Consider the following 20,470-nt stretch of genomic DNA (forward strand, 5'->3'; position numbering starts at 1 on the left):
TTATAATAATGATGTAATAGTGCGGTGATGATGTCATTGGTCCAAATATCTGTCCTGTCTTCACATGCATTGGGCTTAACATCCCTGAGAGAAGAGGAGGTGCAGTGTCGGCTCATACCCGCACAGGGGCTCCATACAGGAGATCGCGGGGGGCCCCAGTCATCTAAAACATAAGACTTGTTCTTTAATGTCAAGAGCGAGGGAGGAGCTAGGGAGCTGCTGAGACAACACCACACTGACAATGAAAGGACTACACAACTTCCTGGCAGGGAGAGGTAGGAGCTACGGAGCTGCTGAGACAACACCACACTGACAATGAAAGGACTACACAACTTCCTGGCAGGGGAGAGGGAGGAGCTAGGGAGCTGCTGAGACAACACCACACTGACAATGAAAGGACTACACAACTTCCTGGCAGGGGAGAGGGAGAAGCTGGGAGCTGCTGAGACAACACCACACTGACAATGAAAGGGCTACAGGTCGATCAGGTGAATCACACACAACCATGCTGATGGCCGTAGAATGTGATAACACTATATTAATAACCGATGTCTTTATTTTTTGACCCCGGAATCCCCCTTTAAATGACGCACAGCGGCACCAGGTCTCGGGATGTCAAATTACATTTTAATTTCAAACACATAACATTTTGCTCTCAGTTGTAGAACTAAATCTATTGAAAGAACTTGGGGGGGAGACACCTACCACCTGTCCGCTGCCCCTGGGGGCCCCTATACATTTACATAAGAAGTGGTGGGGTCCAGGATAAGTGCAGCCCAGCGTCACGTAAGATCATTTCTCTCTTTATACATCTGTACAGCTCTGAGGCGCCGCTGATCTCCGCTCCAATAACATTGGCAAATCTAAGTGCAGCGAAAGAAAAAGCTCTAAAATAAACAGCGAGAACAGACTCCGCCCCCGAGGAGCCAGGAATCCTCCTTCCTGTGGCTCTGTGACGGTCCACGGCATGCGTCTCGTCTTGTCATGCAAGGTGGGATTGTAGGTGTTCTGCGCAGTCGTCCCCAGGAGTGCGGGGTCACAGATTTAGACAGGACACGGAATCATTCGTTTTCAGAAAACACTTTAGAAAAGAAAAAGTATTCATGCCCCTGGAGAATCGACGAAGTCTGAGCCGCTCTGCGGGGGCGGTCACTGAGGTGGCGGTGCAGTCCGTGGTCCCCGTCCACCAGAGCGCCGCACACTGTGTTGCTGGAGTTGTAGCCATCGATATAAGAGTCAAGGCGCTGATCCTGATCGGCAGACGGCACCGACACTAGAACTGGTACCACCTCTTATCCCTGTACTTCAGCATCAGCTGCGGAGAGACAGAACAGAATCTGGGTCACATGATCCACAACCGCTCCCAGGACCTGATGTAGCAGAGCTGTACAGCTACTCACACAGAACAACCGCTCCCTGGACCTGATGTAGCAGAGCTGTACAGCTACTCACACAGAACAACTGCTCCCAGGACCTAATGTAGCAGAGCTGTACAGCTACTCACACAGAACAACCGCTCCCTGGACCTGATGTAGCAGAGCTGTACAGCTACTCACACAGAACAACCGCTCCCTGGACCTGATGTAGCAGAGCTGTACAGCTACTCACACAGAACAACCGCTCCCTGGACCTGATATAGCAGAGCTGTACAGCTACTCACACAGAACAACCGCTCCCTGGACCTGATGTAGCAGAGCTGTACAGCTACTCACACAGAACAACCGCTCCCTGGACCTGATGTAGCAGAGCTGTACAGCTACTCACACAGAACAACCGCTCCCAGGACCTAATGTAGCAGAGCTGTACAGCTACTCACACAGAACAACCGCTCCCTGGACATGATGTAGCAGAGCTGTACAGCTACTCACACAGAACAACCGCTCCCAGGACCTGATGTAGCAGAGCTGTACAGCTACTCACACAGAACAACCGCTCCCTGGACCTGATGTAGCAGAGCTGTACAGCTACTCACACAGAACAACCGCTCCCTGGACCTGATGTAGCAGAGCTGTACAGCTACTCACACAGAACAACCGCTCCCTGGACCTGATGTAGCAGAGCTGTACAGCTACTCACACAGAACAACGCTCCCTGGACCTGATGTAGCAGAGCTGTACAGCTACTCACACAGAACAACCGCTCCCTGGACCTGATGTAGCAGAGCTGTACAGCTACTCACACAGAACAACCGCTCCCAGGACCTGATGTAGCAGAGCTGTACAGCTACTCACACAGAACAACCGCTCCCTGGACCTGATGTAGCAGAGCTGTACAGCTACTCACACAGAACAACCGCTCCCTGGACATGATGTAGCAGAGCTGTACAGCTACTCACACTAAACAACTGCTCCCCGGACCTGATGTAGCAGAGCTGTACAGCTACTCACACAGAACAACCGCTCCCAGGACCTAATGTAGCAGAGCTGTACAGCTACTCACACAGAACAACCGCTCCCTGGACCTGATGTAGCAGAGCTGTACAGCTACTCACACAGAACAACCGCTCCCAGGACCTAATGTAGCAGAGCTGTACAGCTACTCACACAGAACCGCTCCCTGGACATGATGTAGCAGAGCTGTACAGCTACTCACACAGAACAACCGCTCCCTGGACCTGATGTAGCAGAGCTGTACAGCTACTCACACAGAACAACCGCTCCCTGGACCTGATGTAGCAGAGCTGTACAGCTACTCACACAAAACAACCGCTCCCTGGACCTGATGTAGCAGAGCTGTACAGCTACTCACACAGAACAACCGCTCCCTGGACCTGATGTAGCAGAGCTGTACAGCTACTCACACAGAACAACCGCTCCCTGGACCTGATGTAGCAGAGCTGTACAGCTACTCACACTAAACAACCGCTCCCTGGACCTGATGTAGCAGAGCTGTACAGCTACTCACACAGAACAACCGCTCCCTGGACCTGATGTAGCAGAGCTGTACAGCTACTCACACTAAACAACTGCTCCCTGGACCTGATGTAGCAGAGCTGTACAGCTACTCACACAGAACAACCGCTCCCTGGACCTGATGTAGCAGAGCTGTACAGCTACTCACACAGAACAACCGCTCCCTGAACCTGATGTAGCAGAGCTGTACAGCTACTCACACAGAACAACCGCTCCCTGGACCTGATGTAGCAGAGCTGTACAGCTACTCACACAGAACAACCACTCCCTGGACCTGATGTAGCAGAGCTATACAGCTACTCACACAGAACCGCTCCCTGGACATGATGTAGCAGAGCTGTACAGCTACTCACACAGAACAACCGCTCCCTGGACCTGATGTAGCAGAGCTGTACAGCTACTCACACAGAACAACCGCTCCCTGGACCTGATGTAGCAGAGCTGTACAGCTACTCACACTAAACAACCGCTCCCTGGACCTGATGTAGCAGAGCTGTACAGCTACTCACACTAAACAACTGCTCCCTGGACCTGATGTAGCAGAGCTGTACAGCTACTCACACAGAACAACCGCTCCCAGGACCTGATGTAGCAGAGCTGTACAGCTACTCACACAGAACAACCGCTCCCTGGACCTGATGTAGCAGAGCTGTACAGCTACTCACACAGAACAACCGCTCCCTGGACCTGATGTAGCAGAGCTGTACAGCTACTCACACAGAACAACCGCTCCCTGGACCTGATATAGCAGAGCTGTACAGCTACTCACACAGAACAACCGCTCCCTGGACCTGATATAGCAGAGCTGTACAGCTACTCACACAGAACAACCGCTCCCTGGACCTGATGTAGCAGAGCTATACAGCTACTCACACAGAACAACCGCTCCCTGGACCTGATGTAGCAGAGCTGTACAGCTACTCACACAGAACAACCGCTCCCTGGACCTGATGTAGCAGAGCTGTACAGCTACTCACACAAAACAACCGCTCCCTGGACCTGATGTAGCAGAGCTGTACAGCTACTCACACAGAACAACCGCTCCCTGGACCTGATGTAGCAGAGCTATACAGCTACTCACACAGAACAACCGCTCCCTGGACCTGATGTAGCAGAGCTGTACAGCTACTCACACAGAGCAACTGCTCCCTGGACCTGATGTAGCAGAACTGTACAGCTACTCACACAAAACAACCGCTCCCTGGACCTGATGTAGCAGAGCTGTACAGCTACTCACACTAAAGGGTTTAACCAGACCCAACCTGAGGATGGGGCGGCATAGTTTTTTGAAGCAACAGCCATATTTTTCTAATCCTGGACAATCCCTTTAAGCAGGCTCCTCCCCTCACTATGCAGCAGTTTTCTCCTTTTGTTTAGTTCTTTCTGTCTGCAGTGTAAAGTATGGAGGAGGGGCAGAGATAATCTGACGGGATGATTCTAGTTATGTAAAGTATGGAGGAGGGGCAGAGATAATCTGACAGGGGATGATTCTAGTTATGTAAAGTATGGAGGAGGGACAGAGATAATCTGACGGGGGATGATTCTAGTTGTGTAAAGTATGGAGGAGGGGCAGAGATAATCTGACAGGGGATGATTCTAGTTATGTAAAGTATGGAGGAGGGACAGAGATAATCTGATGGGATGATTCTAGTTATGTAAAGTATGGAGGAGGGGCAGAGATAATCTGATGGGATGATTCTAGTTGTGTAAAGTATGGAGGAGGGGCAGAGATAATCTGACGGGATGATTCTAGTTATGTAAAGTATGGAGGAGGGACAGAGATAATCTGACGGGGGATGATTCTAGTTATGTAAAGTATGGAGGAGGGACAGAGATAATCTGACAGTGGATGATTCTAGTTATGTAAAGCATGGAGGAGGGACAGAGATAATCTGACGGGGGATGATTCTAGTTATGTAAAGTATGGAGGAGGGACAGAGATAATCTGACGGGATGATTCTAGTTATGTAAAGTATGGAGGAGGGACAGAGATAATCTGACGGGGGATGATTCTAGTTATGTAAAGTATGGAGGAGGGACAGAGATAATCTGACGGGGGATGATTCTAGTTGTGTAAAGTATGGAGGAGGGACAGAGATAATCTGACGGGATGATTCTAGTTGTGTAAAGTATGGAGGAGGGACAGAGATAATCTGACTCGGGATGATTCTAGTTATGTAAAGTATGGAGGAGGGACAGAGATAATCTGACGGGGGATGATTCTAGTTATGTAAAGTATGGAGGAGGGACAGAGATAATCTGACGGGGGATGATTCTAGTTGTGTAAAGTATGGAGGAGGGACAGAGATAATCTGACGGGATGATTCTAGTTGTGTAAAGTATGGAGGAGGGACAGAGATAATCTGACGGGATGATTCTAGTTATGTAAAGTATGGAGGAGGGACAGAGATAATCTGACGGGGGATGATTCTAGTTATGTAAAGTATGGAGGAGGGACAGAGATAATCTGACGGGGGATGATTCTAGTTGTGTAAAGTATGGAGGAGGGACAGAGATAATCTGACGGGATGATTCTAGTTGTGTAAAGCATGGAGGAGGGACAGAGATAATCTGACGGGATGATTCTAGTTGTGTAAAGTATGGAGGAGGGACAGAGATAATCTGACGGGATGATTCTAGTTGTGTAAAGTATGGAGGAGGGGCAGAGATAATCTGACGGGATGATTCTAGTTATGTAAAGTATGGAGGAGGGACAGAGATAATCTGACGGGATGATTCTAGTTGTGTAAAGTATGGAGGAGGGGCAGAGATAATCTGACAGGGGATGATTCTAGTTATGTAAAGTATGGAGGAGGGACAGAGATAATCTGACAGGGGATGATTCTAGTTATGTAAAGCATGGAGGAGGGACAGAGATAATCTGACGGGGGATGATTCTAGTTATGTAAAGTATGGAGGAGGGACAGAGATAATCTGACAGGGGATGATTCTAGTTATGTAAAGCATGGAGGAGGGACAGAGATAATCTGACGGGATGATTCTAGTTATGTAAAGCATGGAGGAGGGACAGAGATAATCTGACGGGGGATGATTCTAGTTATGTAAAGTATGGAGGAGGGACAGAGATAATCTGACGGGGGATGATTCTAGTTATGTAAAGTAAGGAGGAGGGGCAGAGATAATCTGACAGGGGATGATTCTAGTTATGTAAAGTATGGAGGAGGGACAGAGATAATCTGACTCGGGATGATTCTAGTTATGTAAAGTATGGAGGAGGGACAGAGATAATCTGACTGGGGATGATTCTAGTTATGTAAAGTATGGAGGAGGGACAGAGATAATCTGACTCGGGATGATTCTAGTTATGTAAAGTATGGAGGAGGGACAGAGATAATCTGACTCGGGATGATTCTAGTTATGTAAAGTATGGAGGAGGGACAGAGATAATCTGACTCGGGATGATTCTAGTTATGTAAAGTATGGAGGAGGGACAGAGATAATCTGACTCGGGATGATTCTAGTTGTGTAAAGTATGGAGGAGGGACAGAGATAATCTGACTCGGGATGATTCTAGTTATGTAAAGTATGGAGGAGGGACAGAGATAATCTGATGGGATGATTCTAGTTGTGTAAAGTATGGAGGAGGGGCAGAGATAATCTGACAGGGGATGATTCTAGTTGTGTAAAGCATGGAGGAGGGACAGAGATAATCTGATGGGATGATTCTAGTTATGTAAAGTATGGAGGAGGGGCAGAGATAATCTGACTCGGGATGATTCTAGTTATGTAAAGTATGGAGGAGGGACAGAGATAATCTGATGGGATGATTCTAGTTGTGTAAAGCATGGAGGAGGGACAGAGATAATCTGATGGGATGATTCTAGTTATGTAAAGTATGGAGGAGGGACAGAGATAATCTGACTCGGGATGATTCTAGTTATGTAAAGTATGGAGGAGGGACAGAGATAATCTGACTCGGGATGATTCTAGTTATGTAAAGTATGGAGGAGGGACAGAGATAATCTGACTCGGGATGATTCTAGTTGTGTAAAGTATGGAGGAGGGACAGAGATAATCTGACTCGGGATGATTCTAGTTATGTAAAGTATGGAGGAGGGACAGAGATAATCTGATGGGATGATTCTAGTTGTGTAAAGTATGGAGGAGGGGCAGAGATAATCTGACAGGGGATGATTCTAGTTGTGTAAAGCATGGAGGAGGGACAGAGATAATCTGATGGGATGATTCTAGTTATGTAAAGTATGGAGGAGGGGCAGAGATAATCTGACTCGGGATGATTCTAGTTATGTAAAGTATGGAGGAGGGACAGAGATAATCTGATGGGATGATTCTAGTTGTGTAAAGTATGGAGGAGGGGCAGAGATAATCTGACAGGGGATGATTCTAGTTGTGTAAAGCATGGAGGAGGGACAGAGATAATCTGATGGGATGATTCTAGTTATGTAAAGTATGGAGGAGGGGCAGAGATAATCTGACAGGGGATGATTCTAGTTGTGTAAAGCATGGAGGAGGGACAGAGATAATCTGACTGGATGATTCTAGTTGTGTAAAGTATGGAGGAGGGACAGAGATAATCTGACTGGGGATGATTCTAGTTATGTAAAGTATGGAGGAGGGACAGAGATAATCTGACGGGATGATTCTAGTTGTGTAAAGTATGGAGGAGGGACAGAGATAATCTGACAGGGAATGATTCTAGTTATGTAAAGTATGGAGGAGGGACAGAGATAATCTGACTCGGGATGATTCTAGTTATGTAAAGTATGGAGGAGGGACAGAGATAATCTGACGGGGGATGATTCTAGTTATGTAAAGTAAGGAGGAGGGGCAGAGATAATCTGACAGGGGATGATTCTAGTTGTGTAAAGCATGGAGGAGGGACAGAGATAATCTGACTCGGGATGATTCTAGTTGTGTAAAGCATGGAGGAGGGACAGAGATAATCTGATGGGATGATTCTAGTTGTGTAAAGTATGGAGGAGGGGCAGAGATAATCTGACAGGGGATGATTCTAGTTGTGTAAAGTATGGAGGAGGGACAGAGATAATCTGATGGGATGATTCTAGTTATGTAAAGTAAGGAGGAGGGGCAGAGATAATCTGACAGGGGATGATTCTAGTTGTGTAAAGCATGGAGGAGGGACAGAGATAATCTGACTCGGGATGATTCTAGTTGTGTAAAGCATGGAGGAGGGACAGAGATAATCTGATGGGATGATTCTAGTTGTGTAAAGTATGGAGGAGGGGCAGAGATAATCTGACAGGGGATGATTCTAGTTGTGTAAAGTATGGAAGAGGGACAGAGATAATCTGGTGAGAGGGGGTGGAGCTCTTACCTCGTGTGCATGTTTGGAGAAAGCTTCGGCACTTGACAACATGCGCTCGGTCCGGTCTTCCAGCTCACCCAGCCGCTGCCCCCTCTCATCCAGCGCCAGCCGCGCTCTGCTCAGATCTGCCGCCACCCCGACTGCAGAACTCTTCACCCCCTCCACACTCCTCTGCCCGGGGATGTGCTCTGCCAGATGGCGCGAGCCGATTCCTGCCGACGCTTGTCCAACTACAGACACAGAAGCTGAGTATGAGGATACACCGAGGATGAGTATACACCGAGCATGAATATATACACAGTAGTAGAATACAGCTGGCACCATGACTACACTTGGCTGACACCATGACTACACTTGGCTTCTTGGCTAGCACCATGACTACACTTGGCTTCTTGGCTAGCACCATGACTACACTTGGCCCCTTGGCTAGCACCATGACTACACTTGGCCCCTTAACTGGCACCATGACTACACTTGGCTCCTTGGCTGACACCATGACTACACTTGGCTCCTTGGCTGACACCATGACTACACTTTGCCCCTTGGCTGGCACCATGGCTACACTTGGCCCCTTAACTGGCACCATGACTACACTTGGCTTCTTGGCTAGCACCATGACTACACTTGGCTCCTTGGCTGACACCATGACTACACTTTGCCCCTTGGCTGGCACCATGGCTACACTTGGCCCCTTGGCTGGCACCATGGCTACACTTGGCGCCTTGGCTGGCACCATGACTACACTTGGCCCCTTGGCTAGCACCATGACTACACTTGGCTTCTTGGCTGGCACCATAACTTCACTTGGCTGGCACCATGGCTACACTTGGCCCCTTGGCTGGCACCATGACTACACTTGGCCCCTTGGCTGGCACCATTACTACACTTGGCCCCTTGGCTGGCACCATGACTACACTTGGCCCCTTGGCTGGCACCATGACTACGCTTGGCCCCTTGGCTACACTTGGCCCCTTGGCTGGCACCATGGCTACACTTGGCTGGCACCATAACTACACTTGGCCCCTTGGCTAGCACCATGACTACACTTGGCTCCTTGGCTGACACCATGACTACACTTGGCTTCTTGGCTGGCACCATAACTTCACTTGGCTGGCACCATGGCTACACTTGGCCGGCACCATGACTACACTTGGCCCCTTGGCTGGCACCATGACTACACTTGGCCCCTTGGCTGGCACCATGACTACACTTGGCCCCTTGGCTGGCACCATGACTACGCTTGGCCCCTTGGCTGGCACCATGGCTACACTTGGCTGGCACCATAACTACACTTGGCCCCTTGGCTAGCACCATGACTACACTTGGCTCCTTGGCTGACACCATGACTACACTTGGCTTCTTGGCTGGCACCATAACTTCACTTGGCTGGCACCATGACTACACTTGGCCCCTTGGCTGGCACCATGACTACACTTGGCCCCTTGGCTGGCACCATGACTACACTTGGCTCCTTAGCTGACACCATGACTACACTTGGGTTCTTGGCCGGCTCCTTGGCTGGCACCATGACTACACTTGGCTGACACCATGACTACACTTGGCCGGCTCCTTGGCTGACACCATGACTATACTTGGCTTCTTGGCCGGCTCCTTGGCTGACACCATGACTACACTTGGCTCCTTGGCTGACACCATGACTACACTTGGTTCCTTGGCTGACACCATGACTACACTTTGCCCCTTGGCTGGCACCATGGCTACACTTGGCCCCTTAACTGGCACCATGACTACACTTGGCTTCTTGGCTAGCACCATGACTACACTTGGCTCCTTGGCTGACACCATGACTACACTTGGGTTCTTGGCCGGCTCCTTGGCTGGCACCATGACTACACTTGGGTTCTTGGCCGGCTCCTTGGCTGGCACTATGACTACACTTGGCCGGCTCCTTGGCTGACACCATGACTACACTTGGCCGGCTCCTTGGCTGACACCATGACTACACTTGGCTTCTTGGCCGGCTCCTTGGCTGACACCATGACTACACTTGGCTCCTTGGCTGACACCATGACTACACTTGGTTCCTTGGCTGACACCATGACTACACTTTGCCCCTTGGCTGGCACCATGGCTACACTTGGCCCCTTAACTGGCACCATGACTACACTTGGCTTCTTGGCTAGCACCATGACTACACTTGGCTCCTTGGCTGACACCATGACTACACTTTGCCCCTTGGCTGGCACCATGGCTACACTTGGCCCCTTGGCTGGCACCATGGCTACACTTGGCTCCTTGGCTGGCACCATGACTACACTTGGCCCCTTGGCTAGCACCATGACTACACTTGGCTTCTTGGCTGGCACTATAACTTCACTTGGCTGGCACCATGGCTACACTTGGCCCCTTGGCTGGCACCATGACTACACTTGGCCCCTTGGCTGGCACCATTACTACACTTGGCCCCTTGGCTGGCACCATGACTGCACTTGGCCCCTTGGCTGGCACCATGACTACGCTTGGCCCCTTGGCTACACTTGGCCCCTTGGCTGGCACCATGGCTACACTTGGCTGGCACCATAACTACACTTGGCCCCTTGGCTAGCACCATGACTACACTTGGCTCCTTGGCTGACACCATGACTACACTTGGCTTCTTGGCTGGCACCATAACTTCACTTGGCTGGCACCATGGCTACACTTGGCCCCTTGGCTGGCACCATGACTACACTTGGCCCCTTGGCTGGCACCATGACTACACTTGGCCCCTTGGCTGGCACCATGACTACACTTGGCCCCTTGGCTGGCACCATGACTACACTTGGCCCCTTGGCTGGCACCATGACTACACTTGGCCCCTTGGCTGGCACCATGACTACACTTGGCTCCTTAGCTGACACCATGACTACACTTGGGTTCTTGGCCGGCTCCTTGGCTGGCACCATGACTACACTTGGCCGGCTCCTTGGCTGACACCATGACTACACTTGGCCGGCTCCTTGGCTGACACCATGACTACACTTGGCTTCTTGGCCGGCTCCTTGGCTGACACCATGACTACACTTGGCTCCTTGGCTGACACCATGACTACACTTGGTTCCTTGGCTGACACCATGACTACACTTTGCCCCTTGGCTGGCACCATGGCTACACTTGGCCCCTTAACTGGCACCATGACTACACTTGGCTTCTTGGCTAGCACCATGACTACACTTGGCTCCTTGGCTGACACCATGACTACACTTTGCCCCTTGGCTGGCACCATGGCTACACTTGGCCCCTTGGCTGGCACCATGGCTACACTTGGCTCCTTGGCTGGCACCATGACTACACTTGGCCCCTTGGCTAGCACCATGACTACACTTGGCTTCTTGGCTGGCACCATAACTTCACTTGGCTGGCACCATGGCTACACTTGGCCCCTTGGCTGGCACCATGACTACACTTGGCCCCTTGGCTGGCACCATTACTACACTTGGCCCCTTGGCTGGCACCATGACTACACTTGGCCCCTTGGCTGGCACCATGACTATGCTTGGCCCCTTGGCTACACTTGGCCCCTTGGCTGGCACCATGGCTACACTTGGCTGGCACCATAACTACACTTGGCCCCTTGGCTAGCACCATGACTACACTTGGCTCCTTGGCTGACACCATGACTACACTTGGCTTCTTGGCTGGCACCATAACTTCACTTGGCTGGCACCATGGCTACACTTGGCCCCTTGGCTGGCACCATGACTACACTTGGCCCCTTGGCTGGCACCATGACTACACTTGGCCCCTTGGCTGGCACCATGACTACACTTGGCCCCTTGGCTGGCACCATGACTACACTTGGCCCCTTGGCTGGCACCATGACTACACTTGGCCCCTTGGCTGGCACCATGACTACACTTGGCTCCTTAGCTGACACCATGACTACACTTGGGTTCTTGGCCGGCTCCTTGGCTGGCACCATGACTACACTTGGCCGGCTCCTTGGCTGACACCATGACTACACTTGGCCGGCTCCTTGGCTGACACCATGACTACACTTGGCTTCTTGGCTGACACCATGACTACACTTGGCTTCTTGGCCGGCTCCTTGGCTGGCACCATGACTACACTTGGCCGGCTCCTTGGCTGACACCATGACTACACTTGGCTTCTTGACTGACACCATGACTACACTTGGCCCCTTGGCTGACACCATGATAAGATTTCTCAGTGATACCTACACAGCTCTTCTCTGTCCAGCGTTTGTCCACTTCCCCCGAACAGTCCCTTCAGGAATCCTCTGTTCTGGGCCTCAGGAGTCTCCACCAGTGAGAAGAGGTCTCCGAGCATATCCTGAGCGAGAGAGCAGACGATGGGTGAGGGCCCCGACTATACTAGGACACCATATGGGCCCCCTGCACTCGTAGTACCAGCATCAGATCCCCAAAAAAAGACCCCCCAGGTAACCACAATCCAGGGGCCGCTAGGGTAAATCCTGACACTAGTATGGGCCGAGGGGGGGATCTGATGGCCCTTATGAGGTTGGCTTTGTTCACATTAGGACCCGGCTCTCACCTGCAGGTTCTCACACATCTCCTGGCTGTAGGTGATCCTCTGGATCTCACTGGGAGAACATAAGTACAGAGCCTGGCCGTGGTGGGTGAAGCAGAAGGTCCGGGCTATCCTCATGTCTGTGAGTGGTAAATAGTTAATATCCAGCAGAGGGCGAAGACTCGGGAGGCTGCAACGACAAAATCATCAAATATCACTGGATGACCAATCCCCGAACAGACCATCAATATCAGACCGCGGGGGCCGACAGACGTCACTCCACCCCTCAGCAGAGCAGGAAACAGACAACGCTGTACAGTGTGTAGTGGATGTGCTGGGTACTGCAGTAGACAGCGCTGTACAGTGTGTAGTGGTTGTGCTGGGTACTGCAGTAGACAGCGCTGTACAGTGTGTAGTGGTCGTGCTGAGTACTGCAGTAGACAGCGCTGTACAGTGTGTAGTGGTCGTGCTGGGTACTGCAGTAGACAGCGCTGTACAGTGTGTAGTGGTCGTGCTGGGTACTGCAGTAGACAGCGCTGTACAGTGTGTAGTGGTCGTGCTGGGTACTGCAGTAGATAGCGCTGTACAGTGTGTAGTGGTCGTGCTGGGTACTGCTGTAGACAGCGCTGTACAGTGTGTAGTGTTCGTGCTGGGTACTGCAGTAGACAGCACTGTACAGTGTGTAGTGGTCGTGCTGGGTACTGCTGTAGACAGCGCTGTACAGTGTGTAGTGGTCATGCTGGGTACTGCAGTAGACAGCGCTGTACAGTGTGTAGTGGTCGTGCTGGGTACTGCAGTAGGCAGCGCTGTACAGTGTGTAGTGGTCGTGCTGGGTACTGCAGTAGACAGCGCTGTACAGTGTGTAGTGTTCGTGCTGGGTACTGCAGTAGACAGCACTGTACAGTGTGTAGTGGTCGTGCTGGGTACTGCAGTAGACAGCGCTGTACAGTGTGTAGTGGTCGTGCTGGGTACTGCAGTAGATAGCGCTGTACAGTGTGTAGTGGTCGTGCTCGGTACTGCAGTAGACAGCGCTGTACAGTGTGTAGTGGTCGTGCTGGGTACTGCAGTAGATAGCGCTGTACAGTGTGTAGTGGTCGTGCTGGGTACTGCAGTAGACAGCGCTGTACAGTGTGTAGTGGTCGTACTGGGTACTGCAGTAGACAGCGCTGTACAGTGTGTAGTGGTCGTGCTGGGTACTGCAGTAGACAGCGCTGTACAGTGTGTAGTGGTCGTGCTGAGTACTGCAGTAGGCAGCGCTGTACAGTGTGTAGTGGTCGTGGTGGGTACTGCAGTAGACAGCGCTGTACAGTGTGTAGTGGTCGTGCTGGGTACTGCAGTAGATAGCGCTGTACAGTGTGTAGTGGTCGTGCTGGGTACTGCAGTAGACAGCGCTGTACAGTGTGTAGTGGTCGTGCTGGGTACTGCAGTAGATAGCGCTGTACAGTGTGTAGTGTTCGTGCTGGGTACTGCAGTAGACAGCGCTGTACAGTGTGTAGTGGTTGTGCTGGGTACTGCAGTAGATAGCGCTGTACAGTGTGTAGTGGTCGTGCTGGGTACTGCAGTAGACAGCGCTGTACAGTTTGTAGTGTTCGTGCTGGGTACTGCAGTAGACAGCGCTGTACAGTGTGTAGTGTTCGTGCTGGGTACTGCAGTAGACAGCACTGTACAGTGTGTAGTGGTCGTGCTGGGTACTGCAGTAGACAGCGCTGTACAGTGTGTAGTGGTCGTGCTGGGTACTGCAGTAGATAGCGCTGTACAGTGTGTAGTGGTCGTGCTCGGTACTGCAGTAGACAGCGCTGTACAGTGTGTAGTGGTCGTGCTCGGTACTGCAGTAGACAGCGCTGTACAGTGTGTAGTGGTCGTGCTGGGTACTGCAGTAGACAGCGCTGTACAGTGTGTAGTGGTCGTACTGGGTACTGCAGTAGACAGCGCTGTACAGTGTGTAGTGGTCGTGCTGGGTACTGCAGTAGACAGCGCTGTACAGTGTGTAGTGGTCGTGCTGAGTACTGCAGTAGGCAGCGCTGTACAGTGTGTAGTGGTCGTGGTGGGTACTGCAGTAGGCAGCGCTGTACAGTGTGTAGTGGTCGTGCTGGATACTGCAGTAGACAGCGCTGTACAGTGTGTAGTGGTCGTGCTGGGTACTGCAGTAGACAGCACTGTATAGTTTGTAGTGGTCGTGCTGGGTACTGCAGTAGGCAGCGCTGTACAGTGTGTAGTGTTCGTGCTGGGTACTGCAGTAGACAGCGCTGTACAGTGTGTAGTGGTCGTGCTGGATACTGCAGTAGGCAGCGCTGTACAGTGTGTAGTGGTCGTGCTGGATACTGCAATAGACAGCGCTGTACAGTGTGTAGTGGTCGTACTGGGTACTGCAGTAGACAGCGCTGTACAGTGTGTAGTGGTCGTGGTGGGTACTGCAGTAGGCAGCGCTGTACAGTGTGTAGTGGTCGTGCTGGATACTGCAGTAGACAGCGCTGTACAGTGTGTAGTGGTCGTGCTGGGTACTGCAGTAGACAGCACTGTATAGTTTGTAGTGGTCGTGCTGGGTACTGCAGTAGGCAGCGCTGTACAGTGTGTAGTGTTCGTGCTGGGTACTGCAGTAGACAGCGCTGTACAGTGTGTAGTGGTCGTGCTGGATACTGCAGTAGGCAGCGCTGTACAGTGTGTAGTGGTCGTGCTGGGTACTGCAGTAGACAGCGCTGTACAGTGTGTAGTGGTCGTACTGGGTACTGCAGTAGACAGCGCTGTACAGTGTGTAGTGGTCGTGGTGGGTACTGCAGTAGGCAGCGCTGTACAGTGTGTAGTGGTCGTGCTGGGTACTGCAGTAGACAGCGCTGTACAGTGTGTAGTGGTCGTGGTGGGTACTGCAGTAGACAGCGCTGTACAGTGTGTAGTGGTCGTACTGGGTACTGCAGTAGACAGCGCTGTACAGTGTGTAGTGGTCATGCTGGGTACTGCAGTAGACAGCGCTGTACAGTGTGTAGTGGTCGTGCTGGGTACTGCAGTAGGCAGCGCTGTACAGTGTGTAGTGGTCGTGCTGGGTACTGCAGTAGACAGCGCTGTACAGTGTGTAGTGGTCGTGCTGGGTACTGCAGTAGACAGCGCTGTACAGTGTGTAGTGGTCGTGCTGGGTACTGCAGTAGACAGTGCTGTACAGTGTGTAGTGGTCGTGCTGGGTACTGCAGTAGACAGCGCTGTACAGTGTGTAGTGGTCGTGCTGGGTACTGCAGTAGATAGGGCTGTACAGTGTGTAGTGGTCGTGCTGGGTACTGCAGTAGATAGCGCTGTACAGTGTGTAGTGGTCGTGCTGGGTACTGCAGTAGACAGCGCTGTACAGTGTGTAGTGGTCGTGGTGGGTACTGCAGTAGGCAGCGCTGTACAGTGTGTAGTGGTCGTGCTGGGTACTGCAGTAGGCAGCGCTGTACAGTGTGTAGTGGTCGTGGTGGGTACTGCAGTAGACAGCGCTGTACAGTGTGTAGTGGTCGTACTGGGTACTGCAGTAGACAGCGCTGTACAGTGTGTAGTGGTCATGCTGGGTACTGCAGTAGACAGCGCTGTACAGTGTGTAGTGTTCGTGCTGGGTACTGCAGTAGACAGCGCTGTACAGTGTGTAGTGGTCGTGCTGGGTACTGCAGTAGACAGCACTGTACAGTGTGTAGTGGTCGTGCTGGGTACTGCAGTAGACAGCGCTGTACAGTGTGTAGTGGTCGTGCTGGGTACTGCAGTAGATAGCGCTGTACAGTGTGTAGTGGTCGTGCTCGGTACTGCAGTAGACAGCGCTGTACAGTGTGTAGTGGTCGTGCTGGGTACTGCAGTAGATAGCGCTGTACAGTGTGTAGTGGTCGTGCTGGGTACTGCAGTAGACAGCGCTGTACAGTGTGTAGTGGTCGTACTGGGTACTGCAGTAGACAGCGCTGTACAGTGTGTAGTGGTCGTGCTGGGTACTGCAGTAGACAGCGCTGTACAGTGTGTAGTGGTCGTGCTGGATACTGCAGTAGGCAGCGCTGTACAGTGTGTAGTGGTCGTGCTGGGTACTGCAGTAGACAGCGCTGTACAGTGTGTAGTGGTCGTACTGGGTACTGCAGTAGACAGCGCTGTACAGTGTGTAGTGGTCGTGGTGGGTACTGCAGTAGGCAGCGCTGTACAGTGTGTAGTGGTCGTGCTGGGTACTGCAGTAGACAGCGCTGTACAGTGTGTAGTGGTCGTGGTGGGTACTGCAGTAGACAGCGCTGTACAGTGTGTAGTGGTCGTGCTGGGTACTGCAGTAGACAGCGCTGTACAGTGTGTAGTGGTCATGCTGGGTACTGCAGTAGACAGCGCTGTACAGTGTGTAGTGGTCGTGCTGGGTACTGCAGTAGGCAGCGCTGTACAGTGTGTAGTGGTCGTGCTGGGTACTGCAGTAGACAGCGCTGTACAGTGTGTAGTGGTCGTGCTGGGTACTGCAGTAGACAGCGCTGTACAGTGTGTAGTGGTCGTGCTGGGTACTGCAGTAGACAGTGCTGTACAGTGTGTAGTGGTCGTGCTGGGTACTGCAGTAGACAGCGCTGTACAGTGTGTAGTGGTCGTGCTGGGTACTGCAGTAGATAGGGCTGTACAGTGTGTAGTGGTCGTGCTGGGTACTGCAGTAGACAGCGCTGTACAGTGTGTAGTGTTCGTGCTGGGTACTGCAGTAGACAGCGCTGTACAGTGTGTAGTGGTCGTGCTGGGTACTGCAGTAGACAGCGCTGTACAGTGTGTAGTGGTCGTGCTGGGTACTGCAGTAGACAGCGCTGTACAGTGTGTAGTGGTCGTACTGGGTACTGCAGTAGACAGCGCTGTACAGTGTGTAGTGGTCGTGCTGGGTACTGCAGTAGACAGCGCTGTACAGTGTGTAGTGGTCGTACTGGGTACTGCAGTAGACAGCGCTGTACAGTGTGTAGTGGTCGTGCTGGGTACTGCAGTAGACAGCGCTGTACAGTGTGTAGTGGTCGTGCTGGGTACTGCAGTGGACAGCGCTGTACAGTGTGTAGTGGTCGTGCTGGGTACTGCAGTAGACAGCGCTGTACAGTGTGTAGTGGTCGTACTGGGTACTGCAGTAGACAGCGCTGTACAGTGTGTAGTGGTCGTGGTGGGTACTGCAGTAGGCAGCGCTGTACAGTGTGTAGTGGTCGTGCTGGGTACTGTACTGCAGTAGACAGCGCTGTACAGTGTGTAGTGGTCGTGGTGTGGGTACTGCAGTAGACAGCGCTGTACAGTGTGTAGTGGTCGTACTTGGGTACTGCAGTAGACAGCGCTGTACAGTGTGTAGTGGTCATGCTGGGTACTGTGCAGTAGACAGCGCTGTACAGTGTGTAGTGGTCGTGCTGGGTACTTGCAGTAGGCAGCGCTGTTACAGTGTGTAGTGGTCGTGCTGGGTACTGCAGTAGACAGTGCTGTACAGTGTGTAGTGGTCGTGCTGGGTACTGCAGTAGACAGCGCTGTACAGTGTGTAGTGGTCGTGCTGGGTACTGCAGTAGGCAGCGCTGTACAGTGTGTAGTGGTTCGTACTGGGTACTGCAGTAGACAGTGCTGTACAGTGTGTAGTGGTCGTGGTGGGGTACTGGCAGTAGACAGCGCTGTACAGTGTGTAGTGGTCGTACTGGGTACTGCAGTAGACAGCGCTGTACAGTGTGTAGTGGTCGTGCTGGGTACTGCAGTAGACAGCGCTGTACAGTGTGTAGTGGTCGTGCTGGGTACTGCAGTAGGCAGCGCTGTACAGTGTGTAGTGGTCGTGCTGGGTACTGCAGTAGACAGTGCTGTACAGTATGTAGTGGTACGTGCTGGGTACTGCAGTAGACAGCGCTGTACAGTGTGTAGTGGTCGTGCTGGGTACTGCAGTAGACAGCGCTGTACAGTGTGTAGTGGTCGTGCGGGGGGGTACTGCAGTAGGCAGCGCTGTACAGTGTGTAGTGGTCGTGCTGGGTACTGCAGTAGACAGTGCTGTACAGTGTGTAGTGGTCGTGCTGGGTATCTGCAGTAGACAGCGCTGTACAGTGTGTAGTGGTCGTGCTGGGTACTGCAGTAGGCAGCGCTGTACAGTGTGTAGTGGTCGTACTGGGTACTGCAGTAGACAGTGCTGTACAGTGTGTAGTGGTCGTGCTGGGGTACTGCGGTAGGCAGCGCTGTACAGTGTGTAGTGGGTCGTGCTGGGTACTGCAGTAGGCAGCGCTGTACAGTGTGTAGTGGTCGTACTTGGTACTGCAGTAGACAGTGCTGTACAGTGTGTAGTGGTCGTGGCTGGGTACTGCAGTAGACAGCGCTGTACAGTGTGTAGTGGTCGTGCTGGGTACTGCAGTAGACAGCGCTGTACAGTGTGTAGTGGTCGTGCTGGGTACTGCAAGTAGACAGCGCTGTACAGTGTGTAGTGGTCGTGCTGGGTACTGCAGTAGACAGCGCTGTACAGTGTGTAGTGGTCGTGCTGGGTACTGCAGTAGACAGCGCTGTACAGTGTGTAGTGGTCGTGCTGGGGTACTGCAGTAGACAGCGCTGTACAGTGTGTAGTGGTCGTGCTGGGTATTTGCAATAGGCAGCGCTGTACAGTGTGTAGTGGTCGTGCTGGGTACATGCACCCTTTAACATCACTGTCTGCAGTAAACTGCCCCGATCTATCTCGGGAACAAGTCCATTTCTACCCTGAAGACCCTTTAAGAGTTAACACCAGGGTTGTTGTTTTCCTGCACAAAAGACACTTTCCCATCCACATTATCCACTGATGTGGCCCTTTATCTCACCTGATGGTCATGAGGTGGCAGCTTATCTCCACTGATGGTCATGAGGTGGCCTCTTATCTCCACTGATGGTCATGAGGTGGCACCTTATCTCCACTGATGGTCATGAGGCGGCACCTTATCTCCACTGATGGTCATGAAGCGGCCTCTTATCTCCACTGATGGTCATGAGGTGGCACCTTATCTCCACTGATGGTCATGAAGCGGCCTCTTATCTCCACTGATGGTCATGAGGCGGCCCCTTATCTCCCCTGATGGTCATGAAGCGGCCTCTTATCTCCACTGATGGTCATGAGGCGGCACCTTATCTCCACTGATGGTCATGAAGCGGCCTCTTATCTCCACTGATGGTCATAAAGCGGCCTCTTATCTCCACTGATGGTCATGAAGCGGCCTCTTATCTCCCCTGATGGTCATGAGTGTGGCACCTTATCTCCCCTGATGGTCATGAGGCGGCCTCTTATCTCCCCCTGATGGTCATGAGGCGGCACCTTATCTCCCCTGATGGTCATGAGGCGGCCTCTTATCTCCCCTGATGGTCATGAGGCGGCACCTTATCTCCACTGATGGTCATGAAGCGGCCTCTTATCTCCACTGATGGTCATAAAGCGGCCTCTTATCTCCACTGATGGTCATGAAGCGGCCTCTTATCTCCCCTGATGGTCATGAGGTGGCACCTTATCTCCCCTGATGGTCATGAGGTGGCACCTTATCTCCACTGATGGTCATGAGGTGGCACCTTATCTCACCTGATGGTCATGAGGCGGCACCATATCTCCCCTGATGGTCATGAGGTGGCACCTTATCTCCCCTGATGGTCATGAGGCGGCACCTTATCTCCACTGATGGTCATGAGGTGGCACCTTATCTCCACTGATGGTCATGAGGTGGCACCTTATCTCCCCTGATGGTCATGAGGTGGCACCTTATCTCCCCTGATGGTCATGAGGCGGCACCTTATCTCCACTGATGGTCATGAGGTGGCACCTTATCTCCACTGATGGTCATGAGGTGGC

General features: G+C 52.2%; 1 protein-coding gene across 1 annotated transcript in view; it reads right to left on the reverse strand.

Annotated features, from left to right (window-relative positions):
• Positions 1 to 607: 607 nt before the first annotated feature.
• The window catches only part of STXBP5L (syntaxin binding protein 5L), a 452,679-nt gene continuing 432,816 nt past the window's right edge, over positions 608 to 20,470 (reverse strand). The window contains 4 exon segments of the mRNA XM_056554342.1: positions 608 to 1,315; positions 8,230 to 8,450; positions 12,402 to 12,513; positions 12,736 to 12,901. Coding sequence (XP_056410317.1) covers positions 1,274 to 1,315; positions 8,230 to 8,450; positions 12,402 to 12,513; positions 12,736 to 12,901 — 541 coding nt within the window. The 3' untranslated portion in view covers positions 608 to 1,273.

This window comes from Hyla sarda, unplaced genomic scaffold (genome assembly GCF_029499605.1).
Source record: "Hyla sarda isolate aHylSar1 unplaced genomic scaffold, aHylSar1.hap1 scaffold_68, whole genome shotgun sequence".
Taxonomy (NCBI): domain Eukaryota; kingdom Metazoa; phylum Chordata; class Amphibia; order Anura; family Hylidae; genus Hyla; species Hyla sarda.